Genomic DNA, 27,282 nt, shown 5'->3' with positions numbered 1-27,282 from the left:
GCTGCTTGCGCAGATAAATCTCGTGTAGTTTTGCACGAAATTCAAAAACAAACAAAATCGTCAGTTACAAAAATAAAAGAAGAAAAACACATTCATACTTTTACCAAATAATTGTTTAGCATAGAATCGTAAGCAGTTTGTTGCCCAAAATTCACACTAACTACCACTCTTAGAACGCACTCACATCTTATTTTGAGATTATTTTGTGACATCGTAGGCCATTATTTTTGTAACTTAGCTTTATCAATATATAGTGTAGATGCTAACATTATCAATGGAGATACTGTTTCTCTACCGTTGCTTTTCGTTTGTTTTGTTTGCAATCGGGTCCATATGTATATGTGCGTGTCTGTGTTTCAGCGTGCGTATCTCGAAAACTAATAGACCAATGTACTCAGTAAACATTACACAAGATGTGAAGTCAGTAAGGGACTGCTGTTTCCATATTTGATCTGGATCCATTGTCGGATCTGGACTCTGAATCACTTTGAAACATCTTTTGTAATGCGGAGATAACGCATTTTCGCAGTTTTAGGTTAATAACTCTGTAAAGTGTACATGGATTTGTACCAGATTTGTTAAGCACATTAACGTTGAGACTTTTAACAATACTAAAAAAAGTTTGTCCGGCTCGTTGATCTTGCTAAAGCAAGTAAATAACTTTTGTCTCTCACTTAAACAGACATATAGAGGAAGAATGAAAGTTTATTATAAATTAGGAAGTTATTTATACAGTGATGTTTTATCATTTAATATGCTGGAATCATATAAAGGTTAACTAAAACAGTCATCAATACCCGGGATAGCCTCAAAATGATAACATTTTTGTAAATAAAAAAAAAATAAAAAAGTGATTGTATTACTACACAGCGATGAAAATAATGAAATTTCCAAATCTGTGTTAAATATATTTGCATCGAAAAGTATTATATTATCAAATGTATTCAAAAGCAAAGTTCTTAAACATAACAAACTAATTTTCATGTTTGATTTAATAATTTACTATAATTAATTTTAAATTATAACATGCCTTATGTGTTAAGCAGTCAAACCATATTTGTTTTTTTCTAAAATAATTGCTCATAAACATTTGTAAATTATTGTGAGCCTTTCGAGTTAAACTTCTACAAAACTCCATCTTTAGCAATATGATGATTTTCTCTTCTAGTGGAATTCTAAACTATAATAATTCTGTATAAATAATATTAACAATCACTCTTTCAATATGTTTAATTAACTGTACTGCTGACTTAGATAATTTTCAGTTTATTCCGATCATAAGTTAGTTGTAGCAAATTTGGTTTATGAACACACAAAGATAAACTTTGATCTACTTTAACCTAGTATGTTTTTCAAAACAGTTTCTTACTTGTAAATACAAGTAGGCTCCTAGTTTATAACACGTGCATTTTTAATTTAAGAGCACTTAGGTGGCGTTTTACTTATAATTTTTTTAATTTGGTGAAACAGTCATAACCAAAGATGTTTAAATTGTAATTCAGATGACAATTTTCAGTTTAAAAACTAATGCTTCTAAAGCCCACGATTTAATATTATATAAAATCTTACCTATTGAAGTTGAGTCGCGCCGCCTCCTATTGATAATCACGTTAACTATTATTTCTCCGATAATATATTTCACAGAAAGAGTATGTAATATACGACACAAATATTGGCATTTTTATTGTTTCTCCAATCCCGTGCCTTTCTTCACTTTCAAACGTCTGAGTTATGTCAATCGGTTTTCATCTTTAATGAGAGCATAACTGTATTTTTAAACTCACGCCTTTAGTAACTAACAAAAAACGGCTCCTCACGTATACCCTGCTCCTCAGCGCGATCCTCAGCATAACGAGAACGATTCCCAAGCTTCAAGATGATGTAAAAGGAAATAAAAAGAGGAGGTAACATTCCAACGATGAACCCTGCCACGTTGAATTTCGTCTTTCCTTCTGTAGTTCTAACTGTCATGTTAGAAATTACCCCATCTATATCTGAAGAAGAAGAGATAAAGCACATGTTATGAACAAAGCAATATTCAATTTAGTTTTAGTTCTATATTTTTAAATATTGTATCAGGATATAGCTTAGACATTCGAAGGTCAGTAAATGGAAAAAAAAAAAAACAAGAACAAAAAACTTTCTTTGTTCAAATTCCTATTGCAATTATACTTACGTTTAACAATAACATGTCAAATGAGCATACTGTCTGAGAGTGTAGAATTGTTTTGGTAAACAAAAGAGGCCTGGACGATTGCAAAAAGGGGAAGATATTTTACATTCTTATTGGGGGAAAATATAAATTATTCAGTAGAATACATTTTGAAGAGTTTATTTGTTTTTGAATTTCTCGCAAAGCAACTCGAGCCGTCCCTAATTTAGTAGTGTAAGACTAGAGGGAAGGCAGCTACTCATCACCACCCACCGCCAATTCTTAGGCTACTATTTTACCAACCATTAGTGGAATTGACCGTCATATTATAACGCTCCCACAACGGGGATGCGCACCCCCGAACCTCAGATTAAGAGTCGTATGACTTAACCCCTTCTATCAAGCAGAACGGGTAAGAAATGATTATATATTTCTTTGAAATTTATTTGCAACTATCTAACACACTTTATAACCATCTGTAGAGAGGCAGAAGTGTTTTGTAATATATTTTTTAGTAAATTAGAGACTTTAAGGCCCGACGTTTATGATATATCATTTATTTATATAATATAATTAAACTATTAGACTTCCAAGTTAAAGAGAACCACACAAGTTTGGTAATTATTTTGTTTTTCAGAATTTAAAAAGAGTAAGTAATTATGTAATTACTGTAATACGATTTATCGTTTGTTTTAAGATATCCTATTATAAATAGATTTTGAAAAGGATGAGAAACGTGAAGTAAATATATATTACCTTGAAGTTTAATTAAGTTGACAGGATAAACTATTTGGGATTATTTAAGAAGAAATAAGTATAATGTTTTGCTAAATTATTTGCTATTGTTTGCTTGTTATTTTATATATCAAAAAGGTTGATTCAGTTTTAAATATAAGACTAGCGGTACACAAGTCAAAATGGTTGATTCAGTTTTAATACTGTAAGATGTAATTATTCAGTGCCCGCTAGTACAGCGGTAAATCTACTGATTTACAACCCTAAATTCAGGGATCCGATTTCCCATGGTGCACTCTGCAGATAGTCTAGTATGGCTTTGCTATAAAAAAACACAATTACTGATTTCTATGATAACATTCTTGTATTTTTTTAAAGTTTTGTTTGTGTATTGTAAAAATATGTGATGTTACATGATTTTTGCAAATGAAGGCAAGAGAAAAAATACTAAAAAACTAGGTTTGTTTGTAATTGACACATAGCTGTATAATTGATACTTTGTGTTCTTCCCACCACGGGTATTGAAGCCTGGATTTTAGCGTTGTAAATCTACAGGTATACAATTGTGTCACCAGAGTGCGAAAAAATTTGGAAAACAGGAAAAGATAGACTCATTTAGTAGTCACATATTAAACCCGAAAGTTTTTAAGTGGTAAGACACAATAATTATTAATTGAATGTTACGTCCACTTACCAATTAATTGAATATAGATGAGAACGGTGTCATATTTACTGGTGTAATTTTCATAAGTGATATTATTTGTGGTTTCGGTTATGAAACTTAAGATTGCTTTTAACCTAGCAAATACTGTACAGTTTTCGATCTTTTCTATTGACCTATTATAATATGGATATACTTTTTTTTTTATCAAATGTAGTATTATCTTTGAACCCCAAAACATCCGGAACATGAAACCTTTCCACAATGCATTGTAGAATCTGCTTTAATGGTTACGTTTATCTCGCTATTTGGAATTGAGTTCGAAGGCAGTTTGTTTTTGAATTTCGCACAAAGCTACTCGAGGGCTATCTGTGCTAGCCGTCCCTAATTTAGCAGTGTAAGACTAGAGGGAAGGCAGCTAGTCATCACCACCCACCGCCAACTCTTTGGATACTCTTTTACCAACGAATAGTAGGATTGACCGTAACATTATAACGTCCCCACGGCTGAAAGAGCGAGCACGTTTGGCGCGACGGGGATGCGAACCCGCGACCCTCAGATTACGATAGAGGGAACGCAGCTAGTTTGTTTTTGCTTGATTTTTGTTTTGAATTTCGCACAAAGTTACTCGAGGGCTATCTGCACTATCCATCCTTAATTTAGCAGTGAAAGACTAGAGGGAAGGCAGCTAGTCATCGCCACCCACCGCCAACTTTTGGGCTACTCTTTTACCAACGAACAATGAGATTGATCGTAATATTATAACGCCCCCGTAGCTGAAAGAGCGAGCATGTTTGGTTCGACGGGGATTCGAACCCGCGACTCTCAGATTACGAGTCGAACGCCTTAACCCACCTGGCCATGCCGGGTATACGTTTCCTGCTGTAGGATGAAACTGTCCTCTTTCTAGTTATATAGAGTTCAGTAGTGAACCCTAGTAATGCTGTTAAACATACTAAAAAAGAAAGACTGTATTAATACAATGAATTCTGCTAATAATGTAGAGAAAGGCAATGTATAGACGATAATTAAGATATATTTTATTATCTGTCGAAATAAATATCGTATAAAAGTCTGTACTTCTCTGATTATTGGGTAAGTTACAGTAATACTGATACCAATAATATATATGTATCTGTGTAGCCATACTTCTAGTAAGATCGTTTATAATTAAGCACAAAGCTACACAATAAGAGATTTAGAAGTGTTTATTTGTTTGTCACAGATATTCTGTCTAGCTCAAACAAGGAGCCATGTGAACGAACATGCCCTAATTTGGGACTGAAAACTATTAAGGAAATTAATGGACACCACCTAAAATGGAACAGTGGGATTTAACAGTCATTCTTATTAAACACTCTGTGGTTCACAGGACGGCGCGTGATTTTGTGGAAACGGAACATGTACCAGGGACTCTCGGGTCCACGGTCCGACCCTTTAGCCAGAAGACCACTTTCTACCCCTTTCATGAAGTGAATACTGTAATACTGATTATTTATTTTGTTGTAATACGAAACTTGTAAGTGTAAAACGTCTCTTAAGTTACGACTCTTTAATATGAAAATATTGTTGGGTTCTTACTTGTAACATGAAGTAGAATTTGCACAGTGTATGTAATATTGTTACCTTCTGTTAACACACACACTCTAGAGTCTTTTCTCACGATTGAAAAACACGATGAACAACAAGAACTACCCTTTGCTACCACACTTTTGGGATTAGGAAGTAACACGCCATTGACAGTGCTTCGATGTCTAAGCCATGGTCCCTGCAATAGAAAAACAAATTAATAAAACATTCTAATACAGAATATAACCGTATTTCCCACAGAATATTTTCATCTCTACAGATCAATAGGTATCAGGCTTTGTATGATATGTCTCAATGTATCTTAAATGAGAATGGGTGCTGACGTGTCAGTCATTTCAACATACTATATGTCAGTACTAGGAACAAATTTCTCGGAACTTTTCTTCTCATTACGAAAATACACCTGGCGAAAGTTTAATGTTTCTCTAAAAATCATAATATCATCTTATTGATAATTGAATTGGATAGTTAATTAATATTTTTAATTTTACTAATATATGTTTGTTTTACATTTGTATATGCAAATTCAGAAGATGTTTCATGCTATAAAACATAAACTTCAGGTCCTCTATGGTGACATCAGACTCTCTATGGTTAATAATGATATTTCAGGACCTCTATAGTTAATAATGGTACTTGAGGGCATCTGTGGTTAATAATGGTACTTTTGGAACTCTATGGTTAATAACCATACTTCACGTCCTCTATGGTTACATCAGACTCTCTATGGTTAATAATGGTGCTTGAGGGCATCTGTGGTTAATAATGGTACTTTTGGAATTCTATGGTTAATAACCATACTTAGGTCCTCTGCAGTTAATAAAGGTACTTGATGACCTCTTTTATCGCTAATGGTACTTCAGACTCTCTCTGGTTTTTGCCTTCTTTTTGAATAAATTTGGTATTAAGTGGAATGTCATATTTTGTTACTAGTTTTTTGCCAAATGTTGGTTATTTTTCTGCTGATGTCGGGAATATATGGTATGCAGCAGTATATGGTTTCGTGATTTTTTAATCCGTGGGATATATTTATTTTTGTTGGTTGATTTTGCTTTCTGTCTAGGTGTGTGCGTATAATGTTTTCCACGGTTTGTGGAGGAAACTTATTGATGTTGATGAAGTATTGTTTTGTTTTGTCTAATTCATCGTTAATTTTATCTGGTGAACATAGTTTTATGGCTGTGTTTATTTGGTTTCTTAGTATGTTGAGTTTTTGTTTTGTTTCATGTGCTGAGCCCCAAGGAATGTATAGTCCAGTAAGGGTGATTTTTCGGTGGATTTCGGTTTTAAATTGTGTATCGGTTTTTGTAATTTTGAGGTTAAGAAATGATATTTGATTGCTTTCTTCCTGTTTAGATGTGAAGTTAATGTTGCGATGTATAGAGTTAATGTGATTGAAAAAATTAAGTGTGTGTTCTGTAGATCTGAATCCCGCAACCGTGTCATCTACATATCTGTACCAGTATAGTGGTGGATGTAATGCTGTGTTAATTGCTTGTGTTTCAACTTGTGTTATAAAAATATATTTTATTAATCGGATATATTCCAAAGCTCAGGTGACTTTGTGTTTTATCAAATAAGATCTTAAATGGTTTTCTAACCAAAATATTCTGCTAATAGAAGGTACATTGAGCTATATAAGTTTGTTTCTTAAATTCAGCCTGATATGAATTTGAACTAATTATCAAAATACTTCGTTCGACGTTTACTTGATAATGCTTCGTAATTGCAACATCATCGGCTTACAAGATCAGATGTTATTATCCAAGATCAGATGTTGTAATCCAAGATCAGGTGTTGTTATCCAAGATCAGGTGTTGTTATCCAAGATCAGGTGTTGTTATCCGAGATCAGATTTGTTACCTAAGATCAGTTTTATTAATCCAAGATCACATTTCTTAATATTAGACCATATTTGTTATCCAAGATCAAATTTCTTAATCTTAGACCATATTTGTTATCCAAGATCAAATTTATTATCCAAGATCAGGTTTGCTGAAAGAAATGTTGATAAATGAGTGATTTAATCAAATAAAAATTATAGTTCCGTTTACGCTACATCATTTTTATAGTGACATATTGACATGAAAATATTTTATAATTTTCATTTATTTTTCTATAGTTATGGTTGTATGTTTGTAATTTAGCACAAAGCTACACAATGGGCTACTTGAATTTTGGTCATAAATGTATCGAAAATCGGTTTTTATCGTTGTAAATCCGCATACATACCGCTTTGCCACTGGGGTTGGGGTGTGAGATATATGTCTTAATATGTTTGTATAGAAATAATAGACTATACCTGATGGAATTAAAATTCATGTGTGTTTTATTCTGGAGTATTCGACAAGCAAAGTACATCCACTGGTTTAGATTTATTGAACAAAAGTTAACGTTTATTTTTAAAATTGCTTCTCGTGAATATCTTTACGTTAAAAATATGTTTATGGACAGAATGTTCTTTATGATTTTTAGTAGAGTGTTTTAATATTTACATACTAGCTTAAGGGGGAAATCTTACCGAAATAATCTGTTTTCCTTCTTTACAAATGACTTCCACTAAATCCGGACTCTCTGGTTGAGATCTAGGTGAACTATTGATAGATAAAGGGCACAACTCTGGTCTCAGAAAGGAAAGGAAAATGGGTTAAGTTAGGTCATTATAATAACAAGTTATAAACTCATTAAGATATTCATGAAATCATGCTTAAAGCAACTCTTAGGTAAATAAACATAAACATGATGGTTAAGGAGGGCTGTGCCTTCCTACGTCTATAACAAAATTAAAATTGTAGAACTAGATAAAATTCACCCTTTGTTCGGTTTGTTTACACAGTAAATTAGTAGGAGTAATTGGAATTAACACTCATAATTTAAAGTTCTTGATCTAAGTACCAATTGTTACACTTCTGAATAACCATGGCTGTCATTTTGGAGATAAAAACTTTAAATGGATTTGCTGCTTTTGGATCACGTCTTTGTAATTAAGCACAAACCTGCATCATGGATTATCTGTGTTCTACCTACTACGGGTATCTTATTATTTTAGTATCTCAAGCTATTGGTAAAGATTTTGTTTGTTTGTTTGTTTTTGAATTTCGCACAAAGCTACTCGAGGGTTATCTGCGCTATCCGTCCCTAATTTTGCAGTGTAAGACTAGAGGGAAGGCAGCTAGTCATCACCACCCACCGCCAACTCAGGGCTACTCTTTTACCAACGAATAGTGGGATTGACCGTCATATTATAACGCCCCCACGGCTGAAAGGGCGAACATGTTTGGCACAACGGGGATGCGAACCCGCGACCCTCAGATTACGAGTCGAACGCCTTAACCCACCTGACCATGCCGGGCCCTGGTAAAGATTTTAAGAAAGGTACTGTTGCTATTCGTAATGGTTCTTTGATGAAATATAATATTTTGTTTGATATCTACACGTTTAATATTTGTTACTTCAAGAATTACTGCTGGCAAGAAGAGATATACAATACTGTTCCCAACAATAATGCAATGCTAAAGTCAAGTAGAAGTATGCATTACAAAACGAAATATAGGTTAGTGTTGTCATGTCGATTAATGTAGATATATGTGGTTTAAATGAACGATTCAGGCTAAAACATTACTCGAGTGTAGCGTAAAAAGATTAGGTAATGGTACGTTTTTAAACGGGAACGTATTAATCATATATGAATAACGAGGATTTTAGCAAGTTGCTCACTACAGAAGATTGACAAATGAGTCAATACTGATGGCCGACTTTTCATTCCAGTTAAATATTCTGTAACAGAACACAGGAGAAAGGAAAACCAATGTCAGATGAACAAGACTTAAAAATAATGTTTATCCTAAATTCGTATTTTTAAATGTTTTTCTATTAACATGAAATATTTTACAATTACTACTTTTTTGAGCATAGATAGTGAAACCTAACAATAATGACTACTTCTAATGTCTTGTGGGTAGAGCCGAAAGCTGTTAACCAGCAGGGGTGTAATGTTTTTTTTTTTATTTTTTACGTTGTTTACTTAGTGAACTGCAATAAAACTGTGTTTTACTTTTTTATATTGGTAAAGATAATTTGAAAACTATATACATCACAAAATATAAGAGTGTACAATAAAGTAACATAGCAAAGCATAACAGAGTACTATAGCAATGTATTTTTGTTGGGTGGAGTTGTTTTCAAGCAATAATTTGGAAAATTTGACCAATAGTTATTGTGTTAGGTTATGAAAACAACAGCATATATTGTAAAAACATACATCATATAAATTAATCATCCTCACTTAACAACGTATAGAAACTAATCCACAACAATTTACAGTGTTAGTTATTTCAATTGACTCAGTAACAAAATAAGCAGTGAATAAGAAAGAGGTATCAGACTTTAGAATATCGTAAGTTAGATGTTTAGATTTCGTTCTATGTCATTTAAGTCCACACGGTGGGTGGCGGAAATGACTCTGACTTCTACGCTGAAGACCAGGGATTGACAGTAGAATAGCTTGGATACTTTACAGACATCGGTACCTACCAGTATCTATAGACATAAGATACTGTTGTGACAAGCACCACTTCTTCACGTAAAAACGGTTCTATCAGAGAAATGGTTGAGGATACACCAGGACCTTATCATCTCTTTAATTTTAAAAATACCACATCGGTATCAGGCTATTTTAATTCTTCATTGTGATCGCATTCCATAATGTCATAAATGTCATAAATTATAAGGTCCACTTATGAGAACAGACTGAATGACCATGAATTTGCATTTCGCTTTACATGACGAATCTTGGATGACCTTGATTTATATAACAATGCACAAAGATGGATAATGAACACAATTATGAAACAATGGCCTCACCTTACAACATAAAAATACAAAATTTAATTAGCCCGTGATTTACTTCTGGTTTTAACACCCAGTATTCTTTAAACATTTTCCGAACTTACCTAAACTCAGCTAACCTGGTTCTTTACATTGTGAACTTTTGCTCTATCCCAAGGAATGAAAACTTCCCTAACTTACAGTGCTCCAAAAATATGTGTAATATTTTTATAGTCATATATATATATTTGATAATGAGACTAAACCATTATCAGCTATTAATAAAACAAATAAATATAAAAGTCGTATTACGTGTATATACTGTTTTTTTGTTTTGTTTTGGTAGGGAGTAATGAAATTCATTATCAAAAATAATATAAATAAATAAGATAGTAGTTACGCCACTTCTATGAGACAGATTTGATAGCCCATTGTTTTACTTTGTGTTTAATTACAAACAACAGTTATGAGATGATTAAATTGCTTATACCTGATGCAGTATGATACATATTTTTATTTTATCACGTTTATCATTAGCATCACAAGTATGTAAAGTTTTGAAAGGATGAACGTTATTAACATAATTAAAGATATTATTTTGACGTACGTATTCTCAATAAAACCTACCGTACTTGGACAACAAATAATTATGTGTTACACCATTTAACATAACTACTCTTTGAAGTGCTGTTACTTAGTAAATCGTACAGAATATAGACTACTAACCAAAGTAAAATATTTCATTTTGTTCATTATTGTTTGGAATGTATAATTCTCTAGAACAGTGGATCCCAACCTTTTTTATGCCCCGCACCCCTAAACAATTTTAATATGTTCTCGCACCCCTCACAGTAATTATGTATTTAAGAATAAAGGTGAAGGTGGCCAAAACAAATGTTATCTCGTACCCCCCGGAACGCTATCTCGCACCCCTGGTTGGGTACCACAGCTCTAGAACATGGTGGAGAAGAGAGCGTCCGTGAAAAAATACCACTTGTAAATATTCCTTATGTTACAGAGAAACGTTTATTTTCTAGTTATTTTTGAAAACAAGTAACCCATTCTGTGACTGATGAGGTGTGGGGAAGGCTTAAATGGGCACCGAAAAATAATTTATTACAAGCTTAATATAGGGACAAATGTAAAATCTTTATATTATTGTTACTATGTTAAACATACAAGTTTAACGTGGGGACAGACGTAAAACCTTTATATTATTGTTACTATGTTAAACATACAAGTTTAATATAGGGACAGACGTAAAACCTTTATATAATTGTTACTATGTTAAACATACAAGTTTAATATAGGGACAGACGTAAAACCTTTATATAATTGTTACTATGTTAAACATACAAGTTTAATATAGGGACAGACGTAAAACCTTTATATTATTGTTACTATGTTAAACTTGTAAAAAGAGTTATTATATGTTATCCATTCAAGCCTTTATTAGTGACTTTCAGTAACTTGCATTGAATGATTATTGTATATTGTATATATATATATGTATTGTACATTATCAGAACTTGTAGTTGATGTTCTACAATTATATTTAGATAATAAAGAATAATAATATGAAGCTTGTAGTTCGGTATCAGAAGAAACATCGAGAAATTATACGGTTCTTCTCTCCTTTTTTTTTTTAATTTCGCGCAAAGCTATTCGAGTGCCAGCTGCGCTAGCCGTCCCTAATTTAGCAGTATAAGACTAGAGGAAAGGCAGCTAGTCATCACCTCCCACCGCCAACTCTTGAGCTACTCTTTTGCCAACTAATAGTGGGATTAACCGTATCATTATAACGCTCCCACGGCTGAAAGGGCGAGCATGTTTGGGGCGACGGGGATTCGAACCCGCGACCCTCAGATTACGAGTCGCACGCCTTAACCCACTTGTCGGGCAACACGGTTCGGTTCTTCTCTAAGTGTTCTTAAAGCCTTTCGTATGCAAAGTTTTATTTCCTCATATTTCTTGTTAAGTTTTTATTAAACAAAATTCACATGACCTTTCATTAAAATTTCTTCTTAGAACGTCCTGTTATATAGCTTGTATAGTATATACGTATATGTTTATAATTCGCTCTAATCATATATTTTGTTGCCTACGGAGTCACATATATCCTTATATATTTGGTTTTTTCACAAAATCTACTATTGTTTATCACCACACGAAATATTTTTAAATTTATTGTTCAAGACGTACATTTGGCTAAAAACACTTCAACCTCTGATACGTTCAATGACATATATAATCGTATACATCTCAATTTAAGCAAAGGACTTCAACAGAAACAGTCAACACATAAGTACTGATTTTACGTTTCTATTATCCTTCACACAGTTAATGACATTGGTTCGAGATTTAACAGAACAACTCCGATGGATTAAGTCGATAGGATAATGGAACGTAATGCTTAAAACAATGCTTGATATGTACAAATAGCGTATTAAGAAACGAAATTATTTGTACAAAGCGGTTGGTACTAACCCTCTAGTAGCACAGTGGTACGTCTATGGACTAGTACTACTACAAACCGGATTTCAATACCTGTGGAAGGCAGACCACAAACACATACTAATATTGTTTACATATTAATATTTTAAATGTGGTAGTGTCCTACAAAACCTGTGTATCATGTCGTATTTTAGCTAAAGTACAAAAGCGATGGAACGATAAGATAAAGCTTTATTTGCATTAAATAATCTAAATGACATTTAGTAAACAAACAAACACACGTAACTGACAAAGCATATTGTAATAAATGTAACTGATTAAATAAAGCTCAACTGGTGCACCGCTGACTGTACATTAAAAACACTTAGAAATATATTTAGTGATAACAGCAGAATATAACAAGACCAATAAGTACAGTAGTAAAACTGTATCTTAAAATGTGTGTGTATATGTACAGATTTGGATGAAATGTAAAAATATAAATAATTTAATGCTGTTTCATTTGAGTTTGTTTTAATTATGCGAAAGTTAACTTAAATGCAGTCCCCAGCTGTTACAGCGGTAAGTCTTCGGATTTACAACGCTAATATCAGAGTTCGATTCTCCTCGGTAAACTCAACAGATAGTCCAATGTGGCTTTGCTATAAGAGAAAACACACACACACACACACTTAAATGTAATTCAAACCTGCTGACATGTATGTAACAAAGGTTTAAAATAATTTGTTATTTTTAAACCGTCAACCTATAATAATGGAGTATTCTGAAGCTTGAAAAATAGAATGATAAAAGAAAAATTCTTCATTGCGAGCAATAGAAGCTGTTATACCAAACAAGAGGTTTAGAAGAGATGACGTTCTGCAATCCCGCTGATTAAATGTATTAAGATATCACTGTCGAGGCCCGGCATGGCCAGGTGGGTTAAGGCGTGCAACTCGTAATCCGAGGGTCGCGGGTTCGAATCCCCGTCGCCACAAACATGCTCGCCCTTTCAGCCATGGGAGCGTTATAATGATACACTTAATCCCACTATTCGTTGGTAAAAGAGTATCCCAAGAGTTGGCGGTGGGTAGTGATGACTAGACCATCTGCCTTCCCTCTAATCTTACACTGCTAAATTAGGGACGGCTAGCGCAGCTGGCACTCGAGTAGCTTTGCGCGAAATTCAAAAAACAAACAAACATATAATTGACGAATGTCGTAAGAAATAAAGAAATCGGGATGGTAATAATGCAGACAAGGTTAATGTCTCAGAACTAAGTAAAAGGAAAATTTATCTTTTGATGAATTCGGATCTCACGAAACATTCCAGAAACATAATACATTCTAGAATTCTATCACAAACTATTTTCTAAATCTCAACCTTCCTTTCAACTTCTTGATATAAAAGTGAAACACGAAGATGATCTGGTTAAAAGCTGAAGACGTTTGGAAAAACGAATTTCAAACTCAGAAACGTATTTTCATTGATCGGATGAGAATAAAGTATTTGCAGAAAGTTTTGTGTTGTTGGATTTAGTTTCAAAAATAAATTGCTATTGTGTTACTATTTACGTATTAAAAACGTGAATCTACCTTTTAAATTACAGTATTATTATTACATGTTATAATTATAAAGTTTTGTCTTGAGAATTTCGTATTATGTAGATCATAGATTTAACGATGATATATAAACTGTTGGCCCAGCATGCCCAAATAGTTATTGCGCGCGATTCATAACCTTACGGTCCTGAGTTCGAATACTCGTCACATTAAACATGCTCTTTCTATCAGCTACGGTCAATCCAACTATTCCCTAAAATAGAGTTGTCCAAGAACTGGTGATAACTAGCTGCGCTCACTCTCGTTTTACACTACTAAATTAGGGACGGCTAGCTCAAATCGCTCCTGTGTAGCTTTCTGTGAAACTAGAAAAGCAAAAACCAAACAATGAAAAGTCCATGAGCACAACTACTTCATATGGACAGAGGTCATGTTTTCAGCCCTGTGTGTATGAGTGTGATTGTCAGTTAAATTTCTCAAAAACGGCCGATTGCACTTTTTCGAGGGTTGGAAAACATTTAGACTGTTATCTAACTGACTAGTATTTGTAGGGTTAAGGTCACGAAAATACAAAGAAAGATACATTAACATGGAGATCGATTTTTTCACGTTATTTTCGCTCTGTGACTGAGTCAGAATAGTCACATTTTGATGAATAATGGTGGGCACTTTTTTTATTATTCCTCATTGTAATATCAAAAATGGTTCTTATCTGGTTAATAAAGACAGAGACATGGAGACATTTTCTATTTGGAGTCGAATATGATCAACTCTGCGTTGCCGAAGTTTTGGTTCTAGTGAGTGCCTCTCTCGCTAGAAATGCATTAAACACATAACCCTTTCCTCAATCAGAAGCGTGGTACTTACTGTTTTAGGAGATAGCAGGTAAAGAAGGAAGAAACCCCTGAAACTGAGTGCTGTATCAAAATATGCATTCTGTATGATGGTAACGCATTTCAGGCAAGACTTATAAGCAGTCGAAGAGACATAGGTTTTTGGAATGTCTTCACCAACTTAAAAGTAATCATAACAAACACACACTGACGGTTTATTTTGTTTCAGATCACGTTATACAATCTTTTACTATTATGTGTTCGAGACTCTCTTCCTGACCCTTGTGATTTCCACGAAGTCATCACCACCTTTTATAGCATCAATTCCTATTGAGCTTTCATAGATGGACTTGCCTCAACAATAAGTCAATAGGTCCATCAGTATTGCGTCTGTAATAACTGTAATTACAAGTCTAACGGCCTGGAGCTATGAACATGAAATCAATAAAGGGTATAATGGTTGTTGTTGATGACATGTGGAAGAGTGGTGGGTATAATGGTTGTTGTTGATGACATGTGGAAGAGTGGTTGAGTTACTCTCAGGATCTGAAAAAGAGATACAGTTATGAGGTGAAGAAGGCGACTCACGTAACTCACCCATTAACTTTAGGGTTTCTGATGATGATGGATCATTTATAAACTCTAAATTGTAACGACATATTTCATAACAAATAAACTTAGTATTCCGAAAATTGGTTAATTTAGAAGCTTAAGATCAAGAGTCCACTTCAGTCCATACTTTTGAAATATAAGCTGGACCTACATCATAGTAATTCTAATTTATTTTAACATCACTGATTTCTGTAACTCGTTATAAATATTCCATAATTAATATTTTATCCAAGACAAGTTTGTTTGTTTTGAATTTTGCGCAAAGCTACTCGAGGACTATCTGCGCTAGCCGTCCCTAATGTAGCAGTGTAAGACTAGAGGGAAGGCAGCTAGTCATCACCACCCACCGCCAACTCTTGGTATACTTTTTTATAACGAATATTATAACGTCCCCACGGCTGAAAGGGTGAGCATGTTTGGTGCGACTGGGATTCGAACCCGCGACCCTTGGATTACGAGTCGAACGTCTTAACACGCTTGGCCATGCCGGGCCTTATCCAAGACAAACGATCAGTTTCGACTTATTTGTGCCCAACATTGTTTAACTCACCTTAATTATTTCAATAAATATCAAACCTCCTTACATCACGTCTTGTTTGTTTCTTTTATCAAGACACACAATAGTGTGTCAGGCAGCCAAAACAACCTTATTAAGAGAGATAATTTACGATATTTCTTTGATAGATGAAACTATGTGGAATGGACAGCAACAGACTGTTGTGGAGACACAAGTGTAGAGGACGACGTTTCAAAAGGCGGAAGACTTTCGAAACGTCGTCCTTTACCTTTGTGTCTCCAAAACAGGCAATTCCCGTCCATTCTACAAAACTTACGATTTTTCCACTTTATGTAGCACGGACTTTAGTAATCCAAACTTTCTAACATTGTCCCTGAACATTTAATTTTGGATTCTTACTAGTTATACCAAATTTCAAGGAAATCTATTAAGAAATTTGCAAGATATAAATCCTTAATTTTGATTAAAGGACGGAAACTTTGTATGGTATAAAAAAATTAGTCTGAGTACAAGCTACATGTGTAAATGTATCCAACAAAAACATTCAGTTTTTACCATTATTTTTCATTATGCAAAAATTTACATAAGCTATCAGTTCAAAATTTTACTACAGCTTCTTTTTAGAATAAAGGTAAACCTCTTTTTTTATTGTTTTTTGTCATTCGGAATAAAGACGGTTAGTTTAAAACAGTAAAGCATTGAGTGAAAGCACGTGCAAATACATAACCAGTGATGTCGTTGTTGTTCTTTATGTTATTGGCTATTCATTGCAACTTTTTCAGCACGAATATTCTAGAGTTTATAAAATTATTATAATTAAAGAGTGTTCAGCACCATGTGATATTACCTCAAGTTGTAAATAACGATGGTTGATTTGGCTGTACAAGTAATAAGTGTAAATTACGATGGTTGATTTGGCTGTACAAGTAATAAGTGTAAATTACGATGGTTGATTTGACTGTACAAGTAATAAGTGTAAATTACGATGGTTGATTTAGCTGTACAAGTAATAAGTGTAAATTACGATGGTTGATTTAGCTCTACAAGTAATAAGTGTAAATTACGATGGTTGATTTGGCTGTACAAGCAATAAGTGTAAACTACGATGGTTGATTTGGCTGTATCAAAAAACGCGGCCTTGCTAACTAAGGAATTATTATTTTTCACATTTGCTACAGAACCAATGTTTTCAACTACTGCATAATCAGGTATAGTAATTTTTCACAAGTCAGGTTTGTTCATGCTTTCCCTTGATTAATCAAATACTTAGCACTATATAAACTTAAGATTGTAATTAAACCACATCTATTGATGCTAGTACCAACTGATTTGATATGAATTCTAATTCCAGTTAAATAAACTATATACACGAAGTTCGAGTGTTACAAATTCGATCAGATTAAATGTAGTTTTATTTTATAATCATTTACGTCAATTATTTGGTTATTGCTTGTTTGTTTGTTTTTGAATTTCGCACAAAGCTACACGAGGGCTATCTGTGCTAGCCGTCCCTAATTTAGCAGTGTAGGACTACAGGGAAGGCAGCTAGTCATCACCACCCACCGCCAACTGTTGGGCTACTCTTTTACCAACGAATAGTGGGATTGACCGTCACATTAAAACGCCCCCACGGCTGAAAGGGCGAGCATGTTTGGCGCGACGGGGACTCGAACCCGCGACCCTCTGATTACGAGTCGCACGCCTTAACCCACCTGGCCATGTCGGGCCTGGACAGTGCAAATTGCAGCCATGCCGGGCCACATTATTTGGTTAATATCTTCACATTAATGTTTGTTTTAAATCATTAGTACGATTAATACGAGTTTTGAACTTGTATAGAGTCACTAGTTAGAATGGGGCCCTTAAGTATGAACACAGTACGTTCACTCTTAGGTTTTCTACATGTATTCTTAAGTCTATTGTACAAACAATATTCATGCACTGTCTAATATCAGCTGCATTGTTATAATAGGTGTATTTACACTGTTCTTACTTGTTGGACAAGGAAAACGAGCTTGGAGATAAAACTAGTACACTCTTAAGTTTAGTAAGCTATTACTTTTTAAGTATTATATAAACAAGAATAACATGAGCCTAATCCCGAAAAGGTTGCTAACAGTCACTTTAGAACGTTATACATGTATGTGTATGGAAAATTATGTTTTCTTTCAGGCTTTAAGCTACAGCATTGGAAGTTATTTGTCACGAGTTTTTAAACTATGAAATTTTAACTATTCAAAGACAACTACAGTGAACTGTGTAAAGCATAGAAACTTCAGTATCTTTATATAATAACATATATTTTTACAACTTATACACACATTCCATGTATCATCTCTTACTGCAAGTTATTCTTATGAAAATATATCACTGTATTCATGTTGTAATTGCGATGTTATAAGTTACATATGCTATGACACTTTCAAATTTTAACACTGTTTTTATCTTTGTAATGCAACCAGTTTAAAGTTAAACGTTTTCATCTCGATTTATTAGAACGCTATAATCCGAGATTCGGTGAGTCGCGGTGGTCAAAGCAGATAGCTAGCTCAGTGTAACCTTGCTCTAAAACAAATAGTCAAACAACCAAACACATTCATTGTAAAGAAACGTAGACGTTAGCAAAATCACTGATTATACTACACAGAGTTAGATATACAATATAGAGTTAGATATACAATACAGAGTTAGATATACAATACAGAGTTAAATATACAATATAGAGTTAGATATACAATACAGAGTTAGATGAGCAGGAATATTTTATTTCTTTTGAACATGAAGTTTATCATGTGTGTCGAAGCATGATAGAAAAATAAAGTACCCTAAACCTTTGTACTTCGTATACAGTGTGCCAGTTACAAAGGGATTAGGAAAAAAAATCTGTATTCTTTTTCTGATAAAGCAGACATTTTTTTATCACAGAAGATAAATAATAAATACTAAAATAGAATCGAAATCAAGAAAATGTGGACATCGCATGTCTCAAGTTGCTGGATAATGACACGAATATCCTAGCTATCGAATAAAAAAAAGGAGACCGTAGTCTTCGTACACTACTAGATTGTAGAAAGCATTAGGTAAGGAGTATTGTGCTTTGAACATTTGCAATGAAATTAAAGTGTAGGACTATCGCTAGCGTTCACAGTCGTCATACAAAGTGTGACTGAAGGTGGCGACGTGGACAATAATTATATATATTAAGGCTCCCAAATCGCTTTAAAATAACGTATCCAACCTCAGGTAAACATTTAGACTTAAATAAAAGATTTAGTTAGATGACACAACCACTGCAATTGGTCGTCATATAGTGCTAATACACCAACGGAGAGGCTAATGCTAAAAAAAAACACCCTCAAAATAACGTTCACTTGATAGTACAGTCTATTAAAGATAATGAATACTTTATGACTGTTTGTTATATATCTGATTTTAAATAAAATAAATATGGTAGCATTATGACTATTTTTGTCCTTTGGAATTGTAGTCGGATAGTGCGAGTTTGATATTTTTTGTTGTGTTCTTGAGTACGATAATTTATTCAAATTATTTGATTCAGTTATTTGGTTGTTGGGTACAAATTTAACTTATTACCTTGTGCTCAAATAAACCAGAGTTTACTTAAAAACTGGGGAGTTAACTTTGATCATAGGACTTTTGTAACACACGTACTTGTTTCGAATTACACGACATTAACTACTTATATAGGAAGAACCATAATTATTTAAATATCTGTTTTGTGTATTTGTATCTAAAATAAAAATGTGCCGAATGTATGTGTTTGTTAGAAATCTCTTTGCATCGTTCAGTGAATGCGTTTAGTCATAACATTTTTTTTAACAGTTGGAAACAAACTCTTTCTTAAACGATTTTAGAATATTTTATACAGACATAACGCGAAGAACAGCAGAAGTTCACTTTCTAATTTTAATCAACGAAAACTGGTAATATTAAGTTTATCCTGAACAGCCTTTGAACAAAACTTTAGTCCTAACCTTCCCTGCGGGTATTAAAATTGGCAAAATATCTCATTGTATAAATTTATGTTGCAGAATAATAATAAAAAGTCGTTGTTAAAATATAGTTCTCTACATTATGTTCAAAATAAATATAATCACAAGAGTCAATATATCGAGAGACAATAATTACTGTCGTATTATTTAAATATTAAAATCGTGAAGTGAAGATTTGTTTGTTTTTGTTTTTTGAATTTCGCACAAAGCTACTCGAGGGCTATCTGTGCTAGCCGTCCCTAATTTAGTAGTATAAGACTAGAGGGAAGGCAGCTAGTCATCACCACCCACCGCTAACTCTTGGGCTACTCTTGTACCAACGAATAGTGGGATTGATCGTCACATAATAACGCCCCCACGGCTGAAAGGGCGAGCATGTTTGGCGCGACGGGGATGCGAACCCGCAACCCTAATATTTCGAGTCGCACGCCTTAACACGCTTGGCCATGTCTCATAACTGTTCTTTCCTTCACGTCAATGATATTAATATCATTAATATTGTTTATTAATGTTTATTTATCATTAATTTCTACTAAAGAGATGAAAGAGCTGTATTAGTAAATTATGGGTTGTATTCTTAATATAACACGAAGAATAAAAGTACGCCCCTAGTGGCACAGTGATATGTCTATGGACTCACACCACTAAATCCGGGTTTCGATACCTGTGGTGGGCAAAACTCAGACAGCCCACTGTGTAACTTTGTGATTAATTGCAAACAAATAAACCATGAAATAATTTTAAGTGTTTGCTTAGAGATAGAAATTGCGAATCATATTTGTTCATCATTCACCCTATAATAGTTTTTAAGCCTAATTTTGAATGAATTTTGTTCAAGACTTTTGAAAAATGAGAAACGTAACAAATTCGTAATGATGACGTGTACACATTCTGTCAATAATTAACCCTACAACCAGTTATACGTTTTGAAAATAATTCACACACAGAAGTCTTTAAAGCTCTGTTAATTAACTTTAACTTCTATTTTGAAAGTACGCTTAGGGACTGATTCATCATTCATCTACCACTCGATTCCGTCAAGGAACATGGGGCCGCAATCACTTGCAGTTTCATGAACAGGTATTTAAGTGAGTAGGTTGTTAGCCCACTGCACCGAGCCGTCCATAATTTAGGAGTGTAAGACTAGAGGGAAGGCAGCTGGTCATCATCACCCACCGCTAACTCTTGTACCAACGAATAGTGGGATTGACCAAAACATTATAAGGCCCCGCGGCTGGGAGGGCGAGCATGTTTGGCGCGACTCGGACGCGAACCCGCGACCCTCAGATTACGAAGCGCACGCCTTAACGCGCTTGGCCATTCCAGGCCTTTTAGGGACTGATGCATCATGTAAACTCTAGCTATGGAACTCTAAGCCTAACAGTACCGTTTATTCGAAGAAATAACTTAAATATGATAATAATAAATTTAAAATTCCAGTGAAAGAATTAAACCTAATAATGAGTACAATTTATCCCCTTTAATGAAAAATGATTTTTCATATTTCGTTTAAGATATTTATACATTTATTTAAACTTTTTTGTTAAGCTTACGGAATTATTAGGCTACTTGGTCTTATATTATCCATTTAAACATCGTAAACCTAAGAAGTATTATTGTTTTCACAAGGCCTTCTCAATAATAATAATAAATCTTTGTATGTGTGTGTGTGTGTTTTCTTATAGCAAAGCCACATCAGGCTATCTGCTGACCCCACCGAGGGGAATCGAACCCTTGATTTCAGCCTTGCTGTCTTTGTAAAATATTTATTATTTCCTTGCAATGATTCTCCTGGTTTCTTCTTTTTTCGGGATGGGGTGGGGTTGAATGAAGTGTGGTGGTGGAAGAAAATCAGTCATTAAATAATCTAAAATAAAGGGAATTTTGGTGATTTTTTAGGATTAAGAAAAGGTTACTTCATCGAAATCCGTATTTCATTGTTAAATCTGCATCAAAACAAAATAGCTTTCTCCCCGTGGCTTCCAAATGGCTTCAAAAGCGAATATGATTAATATGTGAAGTTTGAAAAGATATTTGGTCCATTTATACCTTTCTTTAATCCAAAATCAAAACTAACACTTGAAAGAAAGAAACGTTCTTGCTGCTCGATTGTTCTTATTTATTTTAATGACACTTTTAAAACTATTTCTCCAGCACAACGTTCGTGTATTTTACAGCTATTTCAAACTTTTTATGACAGGAATGTTTTATAAAACTGCCGTACGTTCTCTGTGATCATTTCTAACCAGCAGTAGTGTATATAGTATTGAAATATTTCGTACATTTAACACAAATAATCTTCAAATATTCTGAAATTTAATGTTCATAGTATTCCTTACCCAGTGGTAAATTATTAACAACACCAATAAAGGACACAGTGCCCAACAGTGGCTCAACGGTATGTCTGCGGACTTACAACGCTAAAAAACCGGGTTTCGATACATGTGGTGGGCAGAGCACAGATAGCTCATTGTGTAGCTTTGTGTTTAATTCAAAAACAACAAGAACGACACAGCAGTAATAATAATGATAATTACGGCAGACATTGTAATCTACCAAACAGTTATTGTGGATTCACTGTTTTTTAAAAGTCAATGTAACAGGAAAAAACTTGCACCTCAACCTTTTTGAATTAATAAAAAATTACACAATAAGGTAAAGAGATTGTTATATATAGAAAGAGGAGATGACAGTAACTCAGATATGTATTAACATTAATTATTTTTGTAAATTTTAAAATTTAATGTGGAGTTCATTATCTATAGAAATACATAATGACCGTACACACGACGTTATGTGGCTGAACGTTGTGGTTTCGAAGACTATGGGCTAATTTAGAGTTAACTTCAGGTGCAGTACAACCATGTATCATTAAGTGGTTTATAATTTCTAATAATACACAAGGTCTTGAAGACTTAACCGTCAGTTACATCCAGAATATAACCCAGAAATAACCAACTTAGGACTCTAGGCCATATGATACACTGAGAAGCCTTTTTCTAATATATAAAATAGATTGATTACGCAATATGGCAAGGAATCTTTTGAGCGATAAAAATATAGAGGTGTTGTCATGTATTGTTTAGTCTGTAATGATAAATTATTTCCGAAATACAAAGGGTCATATCAAAGGTCATCCTTTTTAACAGGAATGACTATGAAAGGTTGCTCATAGACGTTCGTCATGAAAATGTCTAGAGCGGTCATAAAAAAGGAAAATTTGGTTTGTTTGTTCTTTCTTGATACCTGCAACCCTGTCCGCTGTGGAGAATTTTAGAATTGTGAATCCTCATACGTACCACTGACTTACAAGATGACTAAAAAAGGACATATGAATGACTCCAGTAAAAAATATGATTACCTGTGGTTGGACAATGGAAAACTACTAAAGAGATCTCTGCAGCGTATGAGACGTCAGATTAAGTCCAACTTCAGTAAGTCAAATGTTTTAAACAATGAAAACAAAACAGAAGTTGACAACATCAAGGCAGCTTGAAATGCATTTATAGTAGGTCCAAATAAGAAAATGTTCGTTAGCATAGAAGAGAGCAACTCAAACTGAGGGCAATGAATAACTTAGTCTGGTTTGATGTATAGTAGTTCACCTTTTTATTCGTTGGACAGTAAGTGACTGGAGGTTGTGGTTTAATATACAGCAGTTCATCCTTTTATTTATTGGACAATAAATGATTGGAAGTTGTGGTTGGGTGTTTTAGTGTTACACCATTTTGTTTATTGTACAGTGATAGATTGGAGATTGTAGTTTGATGTATGGGGTTTCATCCTTTTATTTATTGGATGTGTTTGTGTGTGTGTGTTTTTTTCTTATAGCAAAGCCCCATTGGACTATCTGCTGAGCCCATCGAGGGGTATCGAACCCCTGATTTTAGCGTTGTAAATCCATAGACTTACCGCTGTACTAGCAAGGGCTTTATTTATTGGACAATAAGTGATTGGATGTTGTGGTTGGATGTTTAGTATTGCACCTTTTTCACTATTGTACTGTGAATGATTGGTAGTTGTAGTTTGTATGTTTAGCTTTTTATATTTTTTACAATTGGACAATAAATGATTGGTGGTTGTAGTTTAATGTATAGTGTTACGCCATTTTCACTACTGGTAAATCACTGGATGTTGTGGTTTGATGTGTGGTGTTACACCCATTTCACTATTAGACACACAATAACTGATTATTGCGCTTTGATGTGTAGTGTTAAACCCCTTTCATTATTGTACAATGAATGATTGGAAGTTGCCATTTAGTGGGATGTGTTTTATCATTTTCCTTATTGAACAGAAAGAACCCCACTCTAAATTATGGTTTGATGGATGGTATTTCACTCTTTTCTCTATTGACAGAAATTCGAATTCAAGTGAGAGTGAAAATCACTCGAGACGATTGGCCTCTATGTGTTGAGTTACTTTAATGGCGAAAGTTTTTGGAGGTGATGTAATAGTGTGGGTGGTGAAAGTAGTTGTGAAAAGAATTAAAGTGTTTTATTTCATAAGAAGAGTGAGATTCCATTGAATACACAAGATCAAGTCCACCACAACATTACCATTGTTGATTTGACAGTTAGTTTGTTGAATTTCGAACAAAACTACACGATGGCTATCTGCAGTAACCATTCCAATTCGCACGCTCAATCCATTTCTAGCCACACCTTTTTTCCCACTTAAGATGTTTTTTTATTAGATTTTAAAGTAAACACGAATTACTTAAAACCTTTCAATAAAGATACACTTTGAAAAGATTATTTATTCGTGGACTAATTAATATAAATGTTTTTAAACAACGTTGTAGATAATTTAATGAAAAAATATGATTAACTAACTTCGTTGAATCTCTACAACTTTGGATATTTTAATTATTTAATTCTAAGTCAGTTATAAGGACAGCATAATTATCTACTTTTATATTTATTATATATTCTATACAGGACAGTTTAATTTTGAACGCCTTTTCTAAACCAGCGAAACATGAGTTTAATTAAATATATTGGTCGTAAGACGGTTGTGTTAGGCCTAACGTACTTTTAATATTACATCTTTTATGAAGAGTGTGTTTATTTGAATTCACACATTGCTAGATTAGAAAAGACACTTACATCCTAACACTTAGAGAATAAACAATATCATATAACACATATCATGTATTATTATTTACATTTAGATTCCGAAAACTTTTAACTCTGAGTTTGTGATTTCTGCTTAATTATAAAGATAATTAACCTCAAAGAAGGATAAAAAAAAATCCAAAAGTTTACTTTGAATGTATCCAGTAAGAAAAAATAAATATTTACTTATCTAACGTCAATTTCTTCAGGATGTGTATTGAAATGTTTCAGAACATATTACTTTTACATGATCGGACTACCGTTTGCTTATGCTCTGCCCATCATGGGTATCGAAAACCGGTTTCAGGACGGCTGGTATGGTGTTAACACTTTTACCAAAATAAGGCGGTGAAGAACGTTTCGACTTTCCTACATTTTAAATACAAGTGTTGGCCTGGCAAAGCCAAGCATGTTAAGGCGTGCGACTGGTAATCTGAGGGTCGCGGGTTCGCATCCCCATCGCGCTAAACATGCTCGCCCTTTCAGCCGTGACCGTCAATGCCATTATTCGTTGGTAACAGACTAGCCCAAAAGTTGGCGGTGGGTGGTGATGACTAGCTGCCTTCCCTCTAGTCTTACACTGCTAAATTAGGGACGACTAGTGCAGATAGCCCTCGTGTAGCTTTGTGTGAAATTTAAAACAAAGCAAATCATTTAAAGCTCATTACATTTATTTTATCCCTTTTTTTAAAAAACAAACAAACAAGTTAGATGTTCCAATGCCTAAGTTGTGGTTTTATTATCCCCTTCAAAAATAATGTAAATTGAACTTCAGAAGGAATATTACAGCAGTTTTTCATCAGTTCTGGTTCTTTTTCTAAGGGCATGTATTTGAACTTTATTTCTTACAAGTTATGAAAATTTATTACTTAGTTTTTTACTGATGTGTTTTTCTTACACTGCTAAATTAGGGACGGCTAGCACAGATAGACCTCGAGTAGCTTTGTGCGAAATTCCAAAAACAAACAAAACAATAACTACAAGTGGGTTTCTTGTCATTACGAAACCGTTTTATTATCAGTTTGAGTCCACAGACACATAAGACTACTGAAGACAGACTGGAAAAACAAAGAGTGAGACACTAAAAGGAAATAAAAGCCTTATCCCTTTTATACGATAGAGTCACTGAAGGCAGATTACAGAAACAAAATATGAAGGACTCAAAGGGAACGGGTTTCTTATCCTGTGGTTTGTTACTGTTAATAATTAACACTAAAAATTGCTCTTTTTCTTACAATAAATGATAAACTAGTTTTTATTTGTTGTTACAAATGCTACATCATTCATAATTACATTAAAAGTTTCCATCCTATCTAGTTTGAAAAAAAATGTGTTTTTTATTGTGTCAGGATACAGAATATCATAAAGTGAAAAAAATCTGAATAAATGCATAATACAAAAGTTCAGTTAGATATGTATTTTTATCTAAATTTGAAAACCTAAGAATATTAATATTTTAATGCTATCAGTGTTGGAAGGAAAGTAAGTTAATTTTAACAGACATTTAAACAATTACACGTGCTATGCACAAACATACAGAACTTACAGCTTCCATGCTTTTCTGTTTCACAAGTACAAACGTTAGCCACAAAGATTCCCTTTGACTGTACATTTCTTAGAAGCTTAGACACATGCCTGATTGTTTACATGTAATGTTGGTTTTATGAACCTAATGACCGAAGTTACCTTTTGTACCAGAAGTACAAAATAACTTTATATTTATTAAAAATACTTACGTTTTAATATGCACCTTTATTTTAGCGAATGACGTCATCGCTTAATTTGCTTTAACCCAATTAAAAACTTATTGTTAAGTGTTGATATTTAAATTACCGCCAAGTGTTATTCCGAAAGCATGAAATAAAAAAATTAATAGTGTTAATAAGCATGTAATTACATAAGATTTAAGTAATTCGTAAAAAGAGTAAAAAAAGTTTACTTACGTGGAACCTGCAGGGTTACCAAGAAGGACAGAAATATCCAGTCATACATACAAGGTGTTAAAGTCAGTCACGATATAATAAGATTTGGAATGTGAAAGTTTCACCGTCAATTTCCTCGATATTGAAGGTTGTAGAGCAGTTTACGCGTCAATGACGTCAAGCCACGTGAAACAACGATAGATTCAGCACAAGTTTAAACAGTAAAATGCTTTTTTTTTTTTAAATTGATTACTTTTATAAATGTTGATTCGTTTATCGATCTGTCAGGTGAAGTCTATGTTGTCCA

The 27,282-nt window shown here is 33.8% G+C and overlaps 1 protein-coding gene across 1 annotated transcript; it reads right to left on the bottom strand.

Annotated features, from left to right (window-relative positions):
* Nucleotides 1-697: 697 nt before the first annotated feature.
* Nucleotides 698-27,282, bottom strand: LOC143246089 (uncharacterized). The gene is made up of 4 exons (XM_076492305.1): nt 26,997-27,282; nt 7,660-7,757; nt 5,175-5,316; nt 698-1,994 (listed from the first exon to the last, which is right to left on the bottom strand). Exons 1-4 carry the CDS (start codon nt 27,043-27,045, stop codon nt 1,789-1,791), a joined length of 495 nt encoding a protein of 164 aa, XP_076348420.1. The 5' UTR covers nt 27,046-27,282; the 3' UTR covers nt 698-1,788.

The sequence above is a fragment of the Tachypleus tridentatus genome, chromosome 3, assembly GCF_004210375.1.
Source record: "Tachypleus tridentatus isolate NWPU-2018 chromosome 3, ASM421037v1, whole genome shotgun sequence".
Classification (NCBI taxonomy): domain Eukaryota; kingdom Metazoa; phylum Arthropoda; class Merostomata; order Xiphosura; family Limulidae; genus Tachypleus; species Tachypleus tridentatus.
The sequence above is the reverse complement of the archived record's forward strand: the minus strand, read 5'-3'. Positions and strand labels throughout refer to the sequence as shown.